At 33.9% G+C, this 19,613-nt stretch overlaps 1 protein-coding gene across 1 annotated transcript in view; it reads right to left on the reverse strand.

Annotated features, from left to right (window-relative positions):
- Positions 1-18,089, reverse strand: part of LOC123686721 (phosphatidylinositol 3-kinase regulatory subunit alpha-like) — a 35,673-nt gene extending 17,584 nt beyond the window's left edge. The window contains exon 1 of the mRNA XM_045626966.1: positions 17,655-18,089. Within this exon, the coding sequence (XP_045482922.1) occupies positions 17,655-17,978 (324 nt within the window). The 5' untranslated portion in view covers positions 17,979-18,089. The remainder of the gene's footprint in view (positions 1-17,654) is intronic.
- Positions 18,090-19,613: the final 1,524 nt, after the last annotated feature.

A 19,613-nucleotide genomic window follows, 5' to 3' on the forward strand; every position in this document is an offset into this window, starting at 1 on the left:
AGGCGTCTAATCGGTTATTCATTGCCAAGGTAGAATACCTCTTTTCTTCACATGAAATTCGAAGGAATGTTAGTGTTTAGGTTTAGCTACAAACGACAATTTTCCTGCAATTCTGTTGACCTTTCAATGAAAAAGACGCTACAAGAGATATATTTTCGATTTATGTTCAATTGTTTGTGCTAATCGAAACTGAAGTAATAACCTAGAATAACGAAATGACTTAATCCATCGACGAAACGAGACTTTAGTTGAATACGGTAGAGCAAGATCATTTGTTAATCGAGTAGATACGATTCTGTGAGTGAAAAATATACCTTCGAATATTTCATAAGTGGATCACGCATCATTGCGAGTCTTGAAAGAGTTACATACTATCATCCTATACGTCATTAATGATATTAATCAGTGTCTCATAAAATTCTATTAAATTAATAAAAAAGCAATTTAGATTCAGTTCACGCCTCTTTAGTCTCCTTCTAGACGACATTTGCATCGCAAGATGGAGTTATATTAACGTGCAGATAATAAGCTCAGGAATATGTATCTGATTGAAACACTTGGTGCTCTATACATCATCACTATTTCACCATTATCTATACGAGGTGATTAAAATTCCCTAAAAATATCATAAGGGGCTTTCCAATAAGAGGTTTCATTTTGAATAACCCACTATCTGGGCAGCTGTCATCTACAATGGTGAAAATTTTGAATCCACAATTCCCAAAACTAAAACATTTTTGGATTGTCGTGAAGCATCTTCTTGATCGGCAATAGTGAAACTCGTGGAAAAATTTGAGTTGGGGCCGAGTTAGTGATGTGAAGAATCAAAACTGTCTGCGCTGCTCAAGAACAACCGACATAATTTCTGCTCTACACCGTAGTGTTGACGAACCCCCCAGGGTTTGTAGAATCCTCGCTTATCTTGGGAATTAGCTATGATTAAATATTTTTTATGGTAGGAATTGGAAGGCATCGATGTGGACGACGTTCAATTACAAAAATACGGCGCTACGTGCCTCTCAAGCAACAAAACATAATCTCAATTTTGCTAGTTTCCTGGAGGTGTTATTTCTCGAAGGAGTGATCATAATTGGTCACCGAGATCTTATGATTTACAACCGTTAGAAATTTTTTTGGGGCCAGGTGGAAGATAAGGTCTAAGCTCATGAAAAGGATATGGTGCTGAAACCGTAGCCGTGGCGGCCATTTGTCTGAAATCGTTTTTCTCTCACAATAAAATAAACATCCATTGATTTATCTTAAAATATACTCGTTAATACCAAAATGAAAGCTCTGATTGAACACCCCTCTATAATAATGTTGCATTCAAATTTCGAATAATTCAACGAGAAAATTTTCATTTTGCCATTAAGTTCCTAAAATTATTAGGAATATCAAAATTTATCTCAAATAACTTTGAATTTGTCTTCATTATATAGTGCACCGCAATATAAGAACCCAGTGCATTTTGTGTCAAACCTAGAATTTGTCAGCGTGTCAACTTTTCAGTGTTATGAAATGCCTTTCACATTTGAGTGCTAATAAAGTTCGTTTGCCTCACCTTACTCTGTTCGATAATGTCCAATTTATCATTTTATGTTAAAATTCATTTATTGAATACAAATACATAATATAGACGCGAGATATCTTTGAGTGCTATCTACATCTTTGAGGTTGTAATAATCAGAGCTATCTTGTTGCTAGCCATTATGATGGTATATTTCTATTAATATCTGAAGTGGGCCACACACCATAGCATTTATCAAGTCTAATCTTGAAAAATCTCGCAATTCGGCAGAATGAAACAAAAAAAAATGTTCTACGTAAAATTCTACGAAAATGCGTCTAGAAATTTCACGAACTAATATTGAACGATGGTTTCACGAACTACATATAACGAAATAAGAAAATTTCGATCGAAGTTTTCAGTTTCAAGAAGATAGGAAAAACAGTTTTACTCAAATTTCTGTCTGGAAGCATGTATCACAATTTCCGTGAGCAAATATCAATGATAGATAAAAGAGATATTCCAATATAAAGATGATACTCATTAGTCGAGGTCACAAACCGCTTTGCGAAAATTTATCACGGAAGTCCTCAAAATAAGATCGTTATCAGATGGCGATGAAGAGAGAAATGAGACACAATGAAGATGAATAATATGTATTCGAAATTTGCAACATAAAAATTTCGTTATCTGAATTCCATTCCATTCGAAATGGTTTGACGATATCTATGTTTAATCTTATCAACACAATGAGCCAACATGTCTACATGTGAGATTCTCACGTAGGTATACCTTGTCCGAAACTTTCAATTGTGAGGAATGAAAAAAAAAACTTATATACAGACTGTTCCTAAATTGGAGGTTCAAATGAAAATTATTATTATTATTAACAAAAGAAGAGTAGGGGTTTCCAGTCATAAACTCAAAATTACAAGAATAAAATGAAATTCATAAACTACTAGAATACTAAAAAAACCGGCACATATTCAAAGTCACTCAACTAAGTAAAGTCAAAATAAATACTTTCGAAAATAATAAAGAATGAAAGATTTCTGGGATCATCAAAAAGAAGAGAGTACCATAAACATGGGCAAATGCTTTGTTTTCGAGATACTGGGTGTTTCTTGTAGTCCAACTTTTTTGAGATAATTATACCAGTTTATCGAATCTTCCCTCCAAAACTTACAATTAATTTTTCCATCACGGCTTACTAACTAGATATTTATAATAATTTGGGTTTTACTGAGAATTACTAGATAATAGTTCGAAATTTTCTTCTCGAAATCGGTAGCAGATACGACAAAACTACAAGAAATTGTAGTACTGGACCAAAGTTTCTTCTTACTTTTTTCTAAACTACCAGTTTTACACAAAAAAAAGGGGTGGAGGAATGAAGCGGCCAATGTTCCAGAAAAATCATCACCTTTATATTTGCATTCAAAATTAACATATCACATGATGAAAACTTTTACGTTTACGGGCCCTTGTTCATAGTACTTTGTTTTGAAACATAAAATTATCCGAGAAATCTGTCATTTTCGTAATTTAGTAACACCCTGTACTTAAATGGAGCAACACCACGTTGAGTTATGAAGTAGGTATGAATAATGGTGTTCGCTTAGAGAAGAGTGTCATATTACCTTTCTATTGTTCCTGATGTAGATTTTTCACGGTCAATTAGAGCAGAGGTAAGAATAATCACAATTCAAATAGTGATTATCACACTGAATAAAAATGTATCAATTTGACTAAGCAAAAATTAAATAATAACTTCCACTTCAACACGTAGACGATTTCAAAAATAGCGAGTCAGTGACCTCGTGATGAAACCATATGAAATTAATTATATAATAATCCCTAATATCAAATCGTTCGCAGAGATGTTTCAAGATTGTGCATAATATTCATCAGTGTGAAAATCAAACCGATAATAAATCCATACATGCCCAAAATAATCTGTAATTTTATTATATCTATGTATAGGATATTCCTGAATTGGAACTACAAACGAAAATAACAGATTCCTCGGATCATTTGAGGAAAAAATTCTTATAAACAAACGCAAACGCTTTGTTTTCGAGATACAGGGTGTTAATGTTTGATTTTTTTTTCTTCGAGTTTTTTCTCATAGTTCCTTCCCTTCAAAAGATATTTAACTCAAATTTGGCATAGATATTCCAATTCAAATTTTTCATCATGCATGTGATATGCTAATATTGAATGCAAATATACAGGATAATATTTTTCTGGAAAAAGGCCCGTTTCTTTCCTCCAGAACTTTTTTTTTTGGTGGAGCACTGCTAGTTTAGAAAAATGTAAAAAGAAACTTTGGTCCAGTACTACAATTTTTGGTTACTTGTAGTTTTGTCGTTTCTGCTAACCATATAGTAGTTAAAAGTATGGGCATCAACAAGCAGGAAACTACTGACGATAAAGAAGACCTTTTACAAGAAATATTTTCATCATTTTAACTAACACTGACAGATCGGATTTTTAATCTTGGAAGTCCATCAAGAACACGTAACCACATAATGAAAACCTGTCAATAAATTTACTGTCCATCCCAGATTTTTTTTACCTAGGTTGAGGAAAAATTCCTTCTCTGGAGATTCACCAATGAATATGCAGATTGATGTCGAAAATGCGGAACCCGAAAATTAGTTCCAAGTTTGAGAAATTGAAACGATCTGGTGTATTTTATGTTTCGAAATACCGTTCAATCTAGTTGATGAGTAGGTAAACATCATTTCCATCTCAAAATGAAAACTATCCGCCATTTTGAATAGATTTCCCCTTTACAACATGAAGACCGTTGATTTGCAAATGAGTTATTTGAATATTTCGTTGGACTTAATCACGTTCGAATCAACACCAGCGTATATTGCTTGTTTCCGAAAAAAAAAACTAGACGTCCATCCAATTTCAACCCAATTCATTTTCTCTCTCAATAATGCATGATAAATTGTGTCACAATGTAATTTGTGAATGTTGAATATTTTGTCGGGGAAAATATAGATCATTCGATAAAAATACTGCAATTTTGCACTATATGCTTTATTATTTCCTGTTTCAGTGCAAAATATCTCTACACCTAACGAAACATGGAAAAACCATTTGAAAAATATAACTTAAGGGTTTTCCATTTCGATATTACAAAAAAAATAGTCTAGTTTAAGGCAAATGTTCATTTCATCGGAAGTGCTTTAATTTTGCGAACTGCGACTGTTACAATTTTTATACCTATCCAATAATTTATGATTATTGAACCTAACTCAGGCAAAGGTCGATTCATCTAACTTATAGGCTGAACCTCTGAATTACAAAAAAAAAAAAAATGTGAAGAGGATATTACCACACCATAGCGATTTCCAACTATAATCAAATTCATTCCGAACAACGCAATTAAATTAATCGATAATGTTGTGATAATTTATTCCTATAGTACGTTTTCATATATGAAGTGAATTTATATCATTTCATAAAAAAAAACATCTCAATATCTAGAGGGAATAATGAAATGGAGTTATTTCCCGAGTTATTTCCAATAAAAGGTTTCATTTTGAACAGTCCGCTATCTGTTCGTAGCTATCACTTTTGAAATTGGACAAGTGAAACTACGCCATTACAAAAAATATAACCATATACACTTCAACAACTCATTAGAATAGTTGAAATTCACTAGAAAAATGGTGAAAATGTTGCAGTCGCAATTCAAAAAAATAAATCATTCTTGGGTCGTCGTCAAGTTATCGGGGATATACAGCCGCAAACGTGCGAATTGGTGATGAATAATTTTATGAAAAGGATATGGTGCTGCAACAGTAGCCGTGACGGACATTTATTTGATATCGTTTTCCATCATTACAATAAAATATAAATTCGTATATTAAATTATACCATTTTCTTTTTGATATCAAAATGAATCCTTCTATTGGAAACCACTACACTATCTTGACGGAATGTATTCGCATTTATCGATGAATACGGTCCTGTTTCGGAACTGTGCAAAGAGATGAGGCCATTTCTTTTCTACGAAAAGCCACCCCTTTCCTTCTTGAAAAGAGAGGAATTCCCATTATCCCACACAATATATAGCCCCTTGCCTCGTAAACATTGTCGGTTTACTAATAATGAGAGCAGAATTCCTATAGTAGGTACTCTACAACGACCTTGGACCATGGAATGTTGAAGAGGATGACAGATGTCGAAATTTATAGACCACAAACCAGAAGCCTCGTGACAGACCTGCATACTGAACAAGGATACGGAGGTTAAATGGAAGATGAGGAAGACGTTATTCGGAATATTTTCGAATGGTGGCTGAGAACCCTTTTTTGTCGAAATTAAATTCTGTTTCCTATTTCCGACGTAGAATAACGTTTCTGCGTGAAAACAATATACATATTTAATTATGCATTGGAATTCGTACACGGGATCATTCTTTTCGAAATAAAAAAAAGGAGTTATATTCTTTTTCAACAATCGAATTAAATTTACGTTCATTTAAATCTTTTTATGAAATTTGGCAACAATTTGAATATTCCAGAACCACAGATTTCATAGTGATTGCACTCACATCCTGATGATTTTACTCGACGAAATGAATTCGCCAAATCCTGAATCAGCTGATTTTTTATCCTAGACTGCTTCAAAAATATCTGGATGATCAAATGATTGTCGGATGAGGACCCCATCCGACAATCCTCTCATTTGATTAGAATTCAAAGGATGCAATTGTTGATCAGAAATATCTGGATGTTTCACTAAAACAGCTCAATATTTTATTGAATTGTTTCAGAATTAACTAATTGCTAGTTGATCGTGATTGAAACACTTTTATAATTTATATCATTTCACTACCAAAATATGATATTAACAATTTGGAGATTATAAATTTAGTCTTTTTTGTACCTGATTCCTTATAATAAATACTAGGTACCATTTGTAGAACCTTCAGTGTCTGATGATGATGAAGTTGGAATGAGTTCGAAACTGCGCGGTTACACAATTTAATCACCAAATTATTGAAACCATATTTTTTGAATTGAAAACATAGAAATTTAATTTTTCAATAGAAATAATAAATTAATAAACCGATAATTCGAAATGAATTTAGATGACTACCATCATTTGAACTTTTTCTCTTTTCAAAATTATCTTTGACAGATTTGAAACTGAACTTGCTTTTAAAATCTTTCAACAATATTGCTTGTTCTCAATATTCAAATCCGAAATGTAAAAAATGAAACGTATTTCTTCGATTAGCAAGGCCGTTATGGGAAATAATAAACCGATTTACAGTCGTCTATTTCTGGGCAATACGACCACAAATCAAAAGGTTCGAAAACTCCTTATTTTCATTTCCATCGAAGATATTACTACATTTCCACGCCTTGGCAATCTAAAAATAACCCCGAATTTCGACACCATCTATAAACTTCTAAGCTTAGGGAATCAACTGAATGATTTTCGATTAATGAATACAATATAATATAATATAAAATTCTCAAGAGCAATTTACTGAAAGCCAAAGCCAGTGCACCACAAAAAAAATCCTTCATAAGAGGAAACCGTCTCATAGTTGGAAGCGCCATATACACTGTACAAGATCTTATCAATAAACAAGTTGAAAACAAAGCAAGCAGTGCACCACCAACCCCATCAACAAGCAAACACGGGGGAAGCGCAACAAACGAAGAAGACGAAAACACGAACGAGTCAATCTGGGAGGATACGGAAACTCTAGAAGATACAAGTTCATCGAAATCAAATCTAGAAAAAAAAGATCACCAAATAGCAAAAACAACACCGAAGTCAACGCTTCACTAAAAAGTATTCAAGAAGAAAATTTCGCCGAAGAAAAACGATCAACCAAGATTGAGACCAAGACATGGATCAACGCAGTGTTAAAAAACTTTCGAGAGACTGAAAAATACATTAATCATATCAAAAGAGTACAAGAATATTATGCAGAGTTTTGGATTCACATCTGTGATAAACAAATGCACAAGACCAGAGAGCGGATCTTGTCTAGATCATTTTTATATTAAAGGGTGGAATACAAATTTTAATTCAAATGACAAAAACGGCTGTATTATACAATACTTAATTACCGACCACTATCCGATTATGTTGTCTTGTAATAAAACAAGTGAGCATAAAGTATCAAAAAATAAAAGCAGAGAGAAGATTTATGTAGGTTATGAGCAACTGAAAAAAGATCTAATAAATGAGACCTGGCAAAAAATGTACTCAGAAGTCGGCGCACACTCCGCAACTGAGACATTCCTCAATATTCTGACGAGTCATATTAACAAAAACACTCATAGTGTGAAGCTTAAGAGCAAAAATGTTAAGCGAAAACCCTGGATAACACCATCTCTATTAAAATTAATAAACAAAAAAAATGATATATACATGGAACTTAAAGAGGAACCGGATAATCTCGAGCTAAAGAACACTTATCGCAACTTAAAAAATCAGATACAGCAACTTATTGACGAGGCAAAGAAAAATAACTTGGAGAAATTTATTTCAAAAAACGAATCAGAAACAAAAGGCATATGGGATTATGTAAAAAACATTTGTAATGAGAAAAAACCGACAACGGAAATTAAAACAATCGAAACAGAAAATGGCCCTTCAGATAATCCGAAAGAAATCACCGAAGCTTTCAACAAACATTATAGTACTTTAGGAGAGGAATATGCAGAAAATATTCCAAACATAGAGAACTATCAAGAGAAAAATATTTCTGTAGGTGAAACATTCTTCCTAACTCCAACAAATCTTCAAGAAATAGAAGCAACAATCGAAAAATTGAAAAATGGAAAATCTCCCGGAAATGACGGCTTACAAGCAGAAACATTAAAACAAATAAAAGCAGAAATTTCCGCACCCCTCTCTGACCTGATAAATTATTGTTTTGAAAGTGGTATTTTTCCAAATGTATTGAAGATTGGTAAAATAAAACCACTCTACAAAAGTGGAGATAAAACTAAAATATGCAATTACAGACCGATTTCATTAATTTCAAATATTTCTAAAATAATAGAAAAAATCCTAAAGCATAGAATGATTTCTTTCCTTGACCAAAATAATATTCTGGATAAGGTCAATTTGGATTTAGACGAGGCAGATCCACCGAAGACGCTATACGTGAGCTTACTGATAAAATTTATGAATGCTTAGATGGAAAAATTCCTAGCTTATGTGTATTCGTGGACCTTGCGAAAGCATTCGATACTGTCAGTCACAAGAAATTACTAAATAAACTTTGGAGTTGTGGTTTCCGTGGAGTCAGTAACGAGCTGCTGAAAAGTTATTTGACCAATCGTCGACAGATGGTAGAAATTAATGGAAACATAAGTTCTTTGAGAGCAGTTACTTATGGGGTTCCACAGGGGACTGTTCTCGGTCCAGTTCTGTTTTTAATTTACATAAATAGCTTGTTAAAATGCAATACCACTGGTCATATAATTAGTTTTGCTGACGACACCGCTATACACTATCGAGCAGATACATGGGACAATCTTAAAAAAAAAGTTGAAAATGATTTTACCAATTTGCAACTCTGGTTTCAAGCAAACAAACTTACTTTAAATTGCACTAAAACAAAATACATGCCTTTCTCGTCATATTCTACTGGCCTGCCATCTATAGGAAATATTGAGGTTAACTCAGATATAACAATTCCCGAAACAGCAGCTATTCGATATCTTGGCGTGATAATAGATTCAAATTTAAAATGGGATCACCACATTCACCATGTAGTCAAAAAACTAAGAGGTCTGCTGTACAAATTTAGAACAATGAAAAAGTATTTTAGAAGTTCTAAATATTTGATGATTCTGTTCAACGCCTTGGTCCAATCCCAGATCAACTATGGGATCTTAGGTTGGGGAGGTATATACGATAAACACTTGGAAAATCTGAACGTTACTCAAAGATGGATTTTAAGAATAATATTCGGAAAAAAAATCAGGTATCCAAGTGAACAGCTTTACGAAATTTCAAAAGTGTTGGATGCTAGACAACTATATAGCCTCAAAATAATGACAAATATTTTCAAAGGAAAGTTAAAACTGGCTAAAATTGATCACCCATTCAACACAAGAAATAGAGATAATACCTACCAGACCCAGAGATCAAAAAAAAGGATAGGACAAAGAACCTGTAACTACATTGCACCTCGCCTATATGCTAAGATTCCTGAATACCTGAAGAAAATAAAAAATTTTAAGCGTTTCAAAAATAAAATCAAATTTTGGATTCTAGAACAAGGTCGTAAATTTATTAAAATCATAATAAATCAAGAAGAAGATAAATGAATATTCAATAATAATACCTCGATTTTGACCACCTACCTGATTATGACAGCTTACCCAATTTTGACATTTTACCGACGTCGACAACTTCCTCAGAATCGACATTTTTTTTCCCAAATTCGACTTATGACTCAGACTGTACAATGATTGAAAATTGTTGTTAATTAGTTTTTCTTATACATGAATTAAACCTTAGTTATAATCACCACAGTTAAGAAAATTGTTAAGTTTTATGTTACGCACAGGCATCCATTCTCTGAAATGGAGACCTCTGTAACTTATTATGTTTATTTATATGATTGCTTTGAATAAACATTATTATTATTATTATTATTATTTATTTCCGCCAATTCCAATTCTGCCGGCTGCTGGGAAAACGATTTTCAACCTCAAACGGAACGATAATCGAGAAAATTTCCGTTCAATTTTCAAAGGAAATTTCGAGAAAAAATCCAAGGCAACAGGTTTCAACATGACAGCCACACTTGTCACACCACTTGCGAAATACGATCTTGCCCGGTTACTTCACTCATTATAAATATCAAATTATAACAATGACTAATTTTCATAATATATAATCGATATATAGGATGATTTATAAGCTCACCGCTTAAGTTTGCCATATAAATGGTAATATAATTAAAAAAAAAACATTATGGGGACATATGTATATGTCCCACGATATGTCCGATTTCAATTATTCAAGGAAATAAATGCCTTCAAAAGTTTCATTTATGTCTATTGATATAATTTATTATGTACTAACAAAAAAAAAAGGGATACCTAGAAGTAAGCGCAGATACACTTGTTAGTTCATTGTCAGTCAGTATTAGGGAATCCAATCGGGAAAGTTATTCCGTCACAGTTTTTTCTAATTAATTAAAAACTAACAGCCCAGGCAGCAGTCTACTTTAGGATTTGTGTAGCATATACCTTGGAGCTGGTATATTTTCATTTGGTTAAAAACGTTTATCTATTTTCATTGATTCATTCATGGATGCGATTTATCGAAATCCATTGGAAAAGGATAATTATTTGTACCGAAAATTGTCCCCTTCATTCTCAAAAAAATTATTATTAACTTCAAACAATAAAGCATGTGAAAGGGGCATCAAAAATTTCAACGTATGTGATCCAAAAGCACAGATAAAAACCTCAGCGAAAGCTCTGTTTCCCCGTATAGGTGTAGTGATTGGTTTGTGTATTTGTTAAAAAAAGAGCTTCTTCCTCTTTCGAACAAAATCTTTCCATCCTTCTTTTTCACCAGAAGTTGACGATGAATATATTACAAATCTCAATGCAAAGTAAAATCGACCAGATAGGAGTAATAAATGTTATAGTTTCCTTTATATTCATTTAAAGTTAGCGACCAATTCTAAAAACTAATCTGGAACTATATGGCTTGCTTGGAAACCACCGTAAAATTTTTGAATTGGACAATTATTAATCAATTTTCAATGGTTTCTTTCTACGCCATATTCGTATACCATTTGAAGAGCATAATATTTAAACGGTCATGAAAAGGACCAAGTCAATTGAAGGTTGAGACGTGGAACTTTCTCTGAAGGATCAACGATTAGACCTTTGTTGAAGACATTACAAGAAGTCCAAATTTCCTTGTCTTTTTCGTTAGAAAAGTTGGACTTTCCCCACTTGTTGCACAATATACTATTATCTAATTTAGCAACGAGACGTGAACCATCGCCTTTGAATTTAGAAGAGCAATCAAATCATAGTATTCGTACTGCGTGGGTACCAGAATCAAAGGCTTCTTCTATGATTGTACGAGCACGAGTACCAACAATACTTGACCAGTTATCAAAATTTGCAATAACCCTTTTTGGATGCAGACCCTCAATTTTGAATTGCAAATGGTTTCTAGTTGGAAAAACTGTGAGACAACACTAGTCGGCACATTTTTCGAGTTCACCCGCGGCAAAAATTGACAGCTGTTCCAATGAAATAAACACTTTTATACTAAAGTATGTTTTAAATAGCATAAGACCTCATTATTGTTAACAATCCCACATTCTTGCGGATCCGCGGTATTGATAATTTTTATCCCGCGGATTTGCGGGATTGGATTCCCTAGTCAGTATTCTGATTGCAATAACCATGAATGAATATGATATCGGCATACTCTTCCGTGCTGTAAGGATACTTTTGAAGGTGTAACTTATGAACTTAGTATCAAGCCATGAATTGCTGTTACAATTTAAGTATAACAGAACACGACAATTAGAATAATCCATTTATTTCTTTTAATAATTGAAATCGGACTCATATTGTCCCTCATATATAATATTTTACTTTTGAAATGACATGACCTTTCATGGCAAAGATTGTCGGTGAGCTAATAAATCGGATATAGGGTGTTTGACGATGATGAGTCAAAAATTTAGGGGTGTTGTTCCTATGGAATTTTTCGAATTCAGTTACCTTTCAAATCCACAAGCCTTCAAAGATAAAGACTAATTCTTAAGTTTCAATTTTTTCTTGATTACGTTTAATCGGATTACTCGGTAGAGGTTAGGATAAAAATCTACAATTTTGATACAATAATTATACAATAAGATTTGATTAAATAAGATGTCATTGTTGTCGGTTGGTTTGTTTATCTGACTGAAATTCGGTATAAGAATTCTAGTATTATATATATAACAAAAATAACAAGTTTCCGGGTTTTTTCGCTCGAGAGTTATCGTATTTACGGACGGACAGAATTGATTTTGGTCATAGGTGAGTCGAACCTTATCGTTTAGGACTTAAATTTCGAAAAATATGGACTTCGTGACAAAATTATAATTATAAAAAAAATTTCAAATGAACTCAATAAAGATATCCGTGAAATGGATACCGAAAATTGTTTATCGAAAGAAAAAAAAACTAACAATGCAATAGCGATTCTAAATCGCCTGCCTGTTGGAAAATATTAAAAATTGTCCGTGCAAAAATTTACGTACGTGGCAAATAGCTTGTTTTCGTTTTAGTTTTCCGGGAACTAAGATCCGCTCTGCTCGTTTTGTTTGTGCGTTTTTTTTTATATCTACACATTTGCAAAAAGTTGCGTAGCACGGTGATGGCATAAGATCAAATTGTCTAATGTAACGTCTCGACTTGACTTGGATGATTACAGACCACTAGACGTGAACAACTCGATTTAGATATACGGGGGGCGATTAGTAAATGTCACCAAACCTAAACGGTTTTGAAAACGGGAACAGTTGCTTACAACTGTTTTGCGTCTATGATAGAGAGTTTTCCAATAAGAGGTTTAATTTTGTTATTTAAAATATAAACGAATATATTTTAAGAGAAATCAACGTATGTTCATTTAATTGTAAAGAAGGAATGCGACACACACGGTTTTGATTCTTCACATCACTAACTTGTCCGAACCCCTCAAATGTTTTCCACTACTTTCACCATTGACGGCCGAAAAAGAAAGTGCTTCACGACTGCCCAAAAGTTCTTTAGTTTTTGAACTGCGACTGCAAAAAATGTCCGTAATTGTTTGTGCGTATTAAGTTTATTATTTTTCGTTGATGAATTTCCATAAATGGAAAGATCTATTTATGTTTCACTTTTTCACTAACAAAAAATATTATTATCTATTAATAATTTTCGTAGTCAACCATCTTATTAGTAATGTGTTTGTTTGGGGACTTGAACAACAAATAGTGCTTGCAGATTTCGCGACACAATTAATTAATCAAATAAATCTCAAACAATATGTTACCCTGCAGCTAAATCTTTCAAAAGGAATTTGGAAAGAACGCAAGACTCGTCTACCTTCCTCATTTTCAACAATTTATCTAGCAACGTTGTCGGCATATCGAATTTTACGTTCCATTGTTGTATCTGGTGACCATTTTACAATTCGAAATTCTTACGGAATTTGTTTATCGAATATTCGCATTTCCACAACTGATCGTAAATTTGTAACCGCCAAGCAGATTCCATGGAAAATAACAGATTATTGACCAATTCTCATACGAATATCGTTCAACTAAATATTTCGAGTATACACTCTCTGATTTGATTGGATATTACCATAGACTTATTATCCTTTGATACGTCTATGGATATTACAGCAGTTAGTTACATATTATTATTTATTGTAAATTGTACATTCTATGAACAAAAGTGCCATTTATTATTGAAAATGGCCCAAGTATTATAGAAAGTCATTTTATCTCGCCTAGTTGAAATTACTGTTCTCTATGCTCACGCGTAGTTTCAAATGTGTTTTCCGAATTGGCGTATTCTTAGATACAAACATGTATAGAAATACGGTTGAATGATTTCAAAGTCCAGTGACTCACCAAATTCGTCCATTGGGTGTAAAATAATACTCATTCATAATTGGTTCATTGCGATAAGTTTTATAGCTGCTTTAAAACCAAATATAGAACAATAGTAGCCTCACTAAGAAAAATATTGTCCATAAAACTGAAATACACAACACAATTATCATTAGGGTATTTATAGACGTTGTACGTAAATTACAAGGACGACATTGCAAGAAATTTTTAATTTCGGAAAAATTTCCACCATTGACCTCCATAGAAAATAATTTTTGGAAAAACAGTGATATTTGAATTTTATGTAGTGCTCTTTGGAACTGTTCTATTCAAGTCGAAATCATTAGAACATGAGTACTGTAAAGCTAGAATACGCTGATAGTATTGGTTTTTAATTAGCCTATTAAATTATAACAGTACCTGTATTCAATGCCGCAGTTCCATATTATGTTGATGAAATTTATGAATTTCGCATAGTAGATTTCAATCTCCATTCATTCAATAGCAAGTATTCTTCGAGAATATTTCATTTACTACTTTCATGATCGATGAGCAAATGAATCGAACGGATTGACAGTTAAAACCACTAAATATATAAAAAAGTTGGATTTTTTACATTCCAATATGAAAATTGAAAATTTCAGGGGTGTGTAATTGTTTTCCTTGGAAAATTTATTTTATTGATCATTGAAAACAGTGAACCAAAATAGAAGAAAATAATTGAACATAATAAAAGTGTTGAGTGCCAAAAATAACGTGAATCAACTGCAATGTCTTCTATATCAATTATTGTAAATGTTTAACTCAAGCTCTAGTTTGAATTCATAAATTAATGTAAATGAGCAATCTATTTTCTTAGATTGAACGCATATTCTGTTATGTAACTCGTTATCAATTATTATTTTTACGATCGGCCATTTCGCCGATAAATGCTAGCCAACCCAGACCATTTACGCTCTATTCATACAAATATCTTTAATTTTTTTGCCGATTTAGTACCTGAATATTTTGCGTCTTGGAAATGACTAGTGGACTCTTCAACACAATAAGCGAAGTAATGAATTTCGATAATCTTCGACCTTTAAACGAAATTAGTGATAAAAACTTATTTGCAGCCATAGAATGTTATCGATTATTAGGGGGAAAAAATGGGAATTATCGAAAAATTGGCTGACGGTGAATTTTCGGTTTCTGATTTTGACCGGATTTGATCGAAACGCAGTAGTTAGTCTATTTCGAATTCGATGTGTTGCTACGCTTCTAACCCGTTTTATCCACACAAGCGTTGGTGTAGGACCAGCAGAACTGATACCGGTGTAGCATTTCCAGAACCAGCTGTATAAAGATAAATTCTTGATGGCCTTCAGCGCGCACATTCGGCTGTCCAGGCTCTCCAGATACAGAATCCACATGAAGCCGACACACACATCGACCTTGGAAGGTTGACGATGCTGCTTCGTTACTAGTAAAGGTGCCTGCCTACTCAACTCTCAACGTACCGGCGTCAATCGTAACTGGCGATCGCTCCGGCGATCGTCCGGTCGAGGCCTGACGCTCGCTGAACACACGCAAGAACACCGTCCGATCTAATCGACAGTCCGAGCTCAATTCAACGGAATTCAAAAGTGAAATACACAGGCTGATTCAAAAGTCATCCAAAAGAGCTCTAGTTAAAATAACAAATTCTCTCAAGAAATTTCTTCCCCTTCGGAGATACAGACTGTTGAACATGATTTTTTTTTCCTTTATTACATACATTATAATCAAGTTGAGGATATTGTACTCGTATCGAGCATCGCGCCTTCATTCTCCCCTATCACCTACGCCAATGAGGATATGGGCTATTTAGAGCCTTTATCTGGTTTTCCCGAATTTTATTCGCAAGAAAGGTATCCTTCTCAAAAGTCGAGAAATTTTTCGAAAAATTAATTCACTGTTATCGAAACGCCAGTTTCAAAGGAAACATTTCATAAGTGTACAAAAAAGGAGTTCGAATAAAAAGTGTCGATCACTGTGAGCCAAATATCGAAATATTTGTATCTCGATAACATTCAAGTCATTTTTCTCGAAAACGGTACGTTCTTGCGATTTTTGAGAAGGCTACATTTTTAGTGAATAACAGTCGTCTCCAAAACCCTATTCTCATTGACGTAGAGGTTAGGGCAGGCTGAGAATACGATATCTCCCTAAAATACGCCACTGTATGAATCATTGTATGAACTCTACAAAGATATAGGAAAAAATATATGACCTTTATTTCCGCAATTAAACGTTTTAAAAGATAAAGAATATTTGGTACAAATTTCTAGCTCTAAAAGTTTCCGAAATATGAATTTTCAGAAATTAATTTCATAATTTCAAAATAAAATGTGTTTTACCTTTTTTCCATAACGATTCCTGTTTCAAATCAACGAAAAACCCATAAAGGTAATTTGATTCGATCTACTTAGTATTTATTAACCGAAAAATAAATCTCAACCTAACTTCACTAGTAGGTAATTTGGAAGTTAAAAATTGTTCTGATAGGGCCCTGTTATTCGTGTTCCTTCAGAACAAGAAATTGATATATTTCTTGACTTTTGTGACTTGAATTCATCCTCTAAATTTAATCAAACTGAACTAAAGCCGAATTGGCAGCTAGAAATTAGGTATCTAACTAGGTATCAAGCATCAATTTCATCAGAGATAAAAATATGAAAATCGTTCAGAGCACATACACTTGAAATCTTTCTGGGAGTGAAAATCAAAAAACTAGTTCCGTTGACAGCACATCGATACGTCGAAGCTAAAGATTTTTCATGGAATTGGACAAAATTTACGGAATAACGTGTTATTCATTAAACTTTGGTGGCATGTGGGTTGTAAATTTTATGTCATCGAATGAAAACGTACGATTACAAGCAAAGTAATTATTTCTTTTGAAATCCGACACTAAAATAATTCTATAATGGAAATGCGAAAATCAGTTTTTGCTATATGGCGAAAAAGAATAATTTAAACGAAAATAGGACGAATTTAAATGGTTAAAAGGTACCTGAAGAAGAACAAATTAATAAACGTTCACATTTCAATTCAGATTGAATTCTGACAATTCATTTGCCTGTCGGTTTTACACTGACTTAGGTAGGTACCTATCTTCCAATTTAGCCAAATACAATATGGTCCTTAAGCCGGTACCGTTTTGCTTAAGCCTACTTCATATCAGCAAAAAATAATTTTTCAATTGTGAAGAATGTCCGTTGGAACAAAGCTAACCTTGCCATTTAAGATTGTATTTCATACGTGAGGAAATGTATTTATTCGGAAACGAAATTGTAGAAATCGGGAATTGAGCGAGATCGCCGGTTATGGAGCGTTCCTATGGAAGGGAATTATAAGAAGGCCCGTCGAGAGAGAACGTTATCGATTTTAGCAGCATAGCATTTGCCTTTGTTCCACACCAGTCAGCTGTTTTGAGAGCAATGTGACAGAAAGCCTAATCTAATCACCGAAAAAAGTCGGCGATGAAAAACTCACCCTGTCGAAATTGTGGTTGTTCTGATCGGAGGGTCTGTTGGTGCAGAAATTGTGGAAGCAAGCGTGGCAATCTGAAGGGCAAACAGAACCGCACATGCAGCAGCAGCTCACGTCGCAGTTACATAGCAACGTATGAAAAGACAGCAAACGGCCGCAGTGGTCTTCGTGCTTCTCGCGTACCAAAAACATCGTATCCAAATCGGTTCTTCCCACACCTCGTAGCATGTAGTTTTCGGCGTCCACGTTCACAACGTACCGGCGAAAAGGCTTGCCGCCTACGCCACTGTTTTCTAAGTCGGAACATTCGCGCTCTTGTACGTTCATCTTGTCATGTTATCTGCACGGGTGCCCTGTGCGAAGGAGTTCGCACTTGTTGAACTCGGTCCACCGACGACACACTACCCTCTAGCTCTTCTGATGCCAAACTGAAAGTTCGGACACGATGAGACGAAATACACGCAGACCCGGAGTCGGCGCGTGCGCGCACGCAGCGGCATCGCGTTTAGGATAGCACACTTTTCGCGACGGGGTTGCCACTTTGACCAGAATTTCTTCGAAGGATTCCCGAAAGAGGGTTTTGCTTCCTTGTTGTTCTCACCTAAAAACTACTACGTAATTTCAGTCCACTATTCCCAGGGAATTTTCTAATCTTCTTAAGCAGCCAAACAGTTTTTTTATTGTATGCTCCCCGAATTGAAGGAATTTTCTAGATAAAATAATATTTTGATCGATATATAGGTATATGTTATATACATATATTATATATTGGCTTAAGAAATATCAATATGTAATTAATTCATCACAGCTTACTAACTGAATCTTTATAATAAATTGGATTTTTCTGAGGATTATTAGGGAATTATTTGAATTTTTTTTCAAAATCGGAGTAGATGCGTCAAAACTACAAGAAACCGAAAAAGTGTAATACAGATGGACCAAAGTTTCTATTTACATTTTTCTAAACTGCCAGTGGTTCTCCTAGAAAAAATTCTACATATCACATTATGGAAACTTTGAATTGAAATAGGTATATCTATGCCGAATTTAAGAGTAATATCTTGAGGAGAGAAGGAGCTATGAAAAAAAAATTGTAACATCCTGTATATCGAAAACAAAGCGTTTGCGGGCTCATATTCGTAGGACTTTTTACTTAAAATGATCCGAGGAATCTGTCATTTTCGTTTGTATCTCCAATTTAGGAACACCTGTATGTAGCTATTCAGATTTTATTCCACATTTTCTTGGCAACTTCGTGATTGAGTTCTTTTTCTTTTCACACTAATCTGAGGCGGGATGTTCGTTGGTTTCATTCATATGTACCTTTTTTATGAGTTATTCGACAATTTTGGCAATATTAGGGGTTCAGCGAATTTTTGCTGTAAAATCAAATAGATCGTGTGACGATATTATACTCAACACGCACCATATATGTTCAAAAAAAGGTCAAGTTCTTATGGAACTCGAAAAAGATTTTTCAATTGAGCCCTTTTCGTGACCAAATAACTTTATATACCTAGGTATATATGGTATCCAAGGGTGTAATTGGCGAATAAATGAACGAGCGACCAAAAGTTCATAAATTTCCTGATTTTTTTTTAGCAACGTTGACAAATACCGGTGTTGAGTGAGTTTAGTCAACGCGATTTAAAAATGTTAAAACAGGCCTTCTGTTGAATATCAAATCGATTCATCATCCGGCTCTCTACGTCAATTGAGCAATTCAGGTACCTGTTTTTCCGATAAAACAACATTTGGAAATGGTGTGGAATTTGAAATCCGTTTTATTTGACTCGAACGGAAAATTGTTATGGCTTAAATAGTCAACAACCAATTACACATGTTCTGTTTCTATAACCTTTAGAAGGTATCCAGTGCTAGGTTTCAGATCTAAGTACATACTTGAAAAGCACTACAAACTTGTTATTTCCTCTCTTACGGCAAAATAAATCCGAACAAATT

Source organism: Harmonia axyridis, chromosome X, assembly GCF_914767665.1.
Source record: "Harmonia axyridis chromosome X, icHarAxyr1.1, whole genome shotgun sequence".
NCBI lineage: Eukaryota > Metazoa > Arthropoda > Insecta > Coleoptera > Coccinellidae > Harmonia > Harmonia axyridis.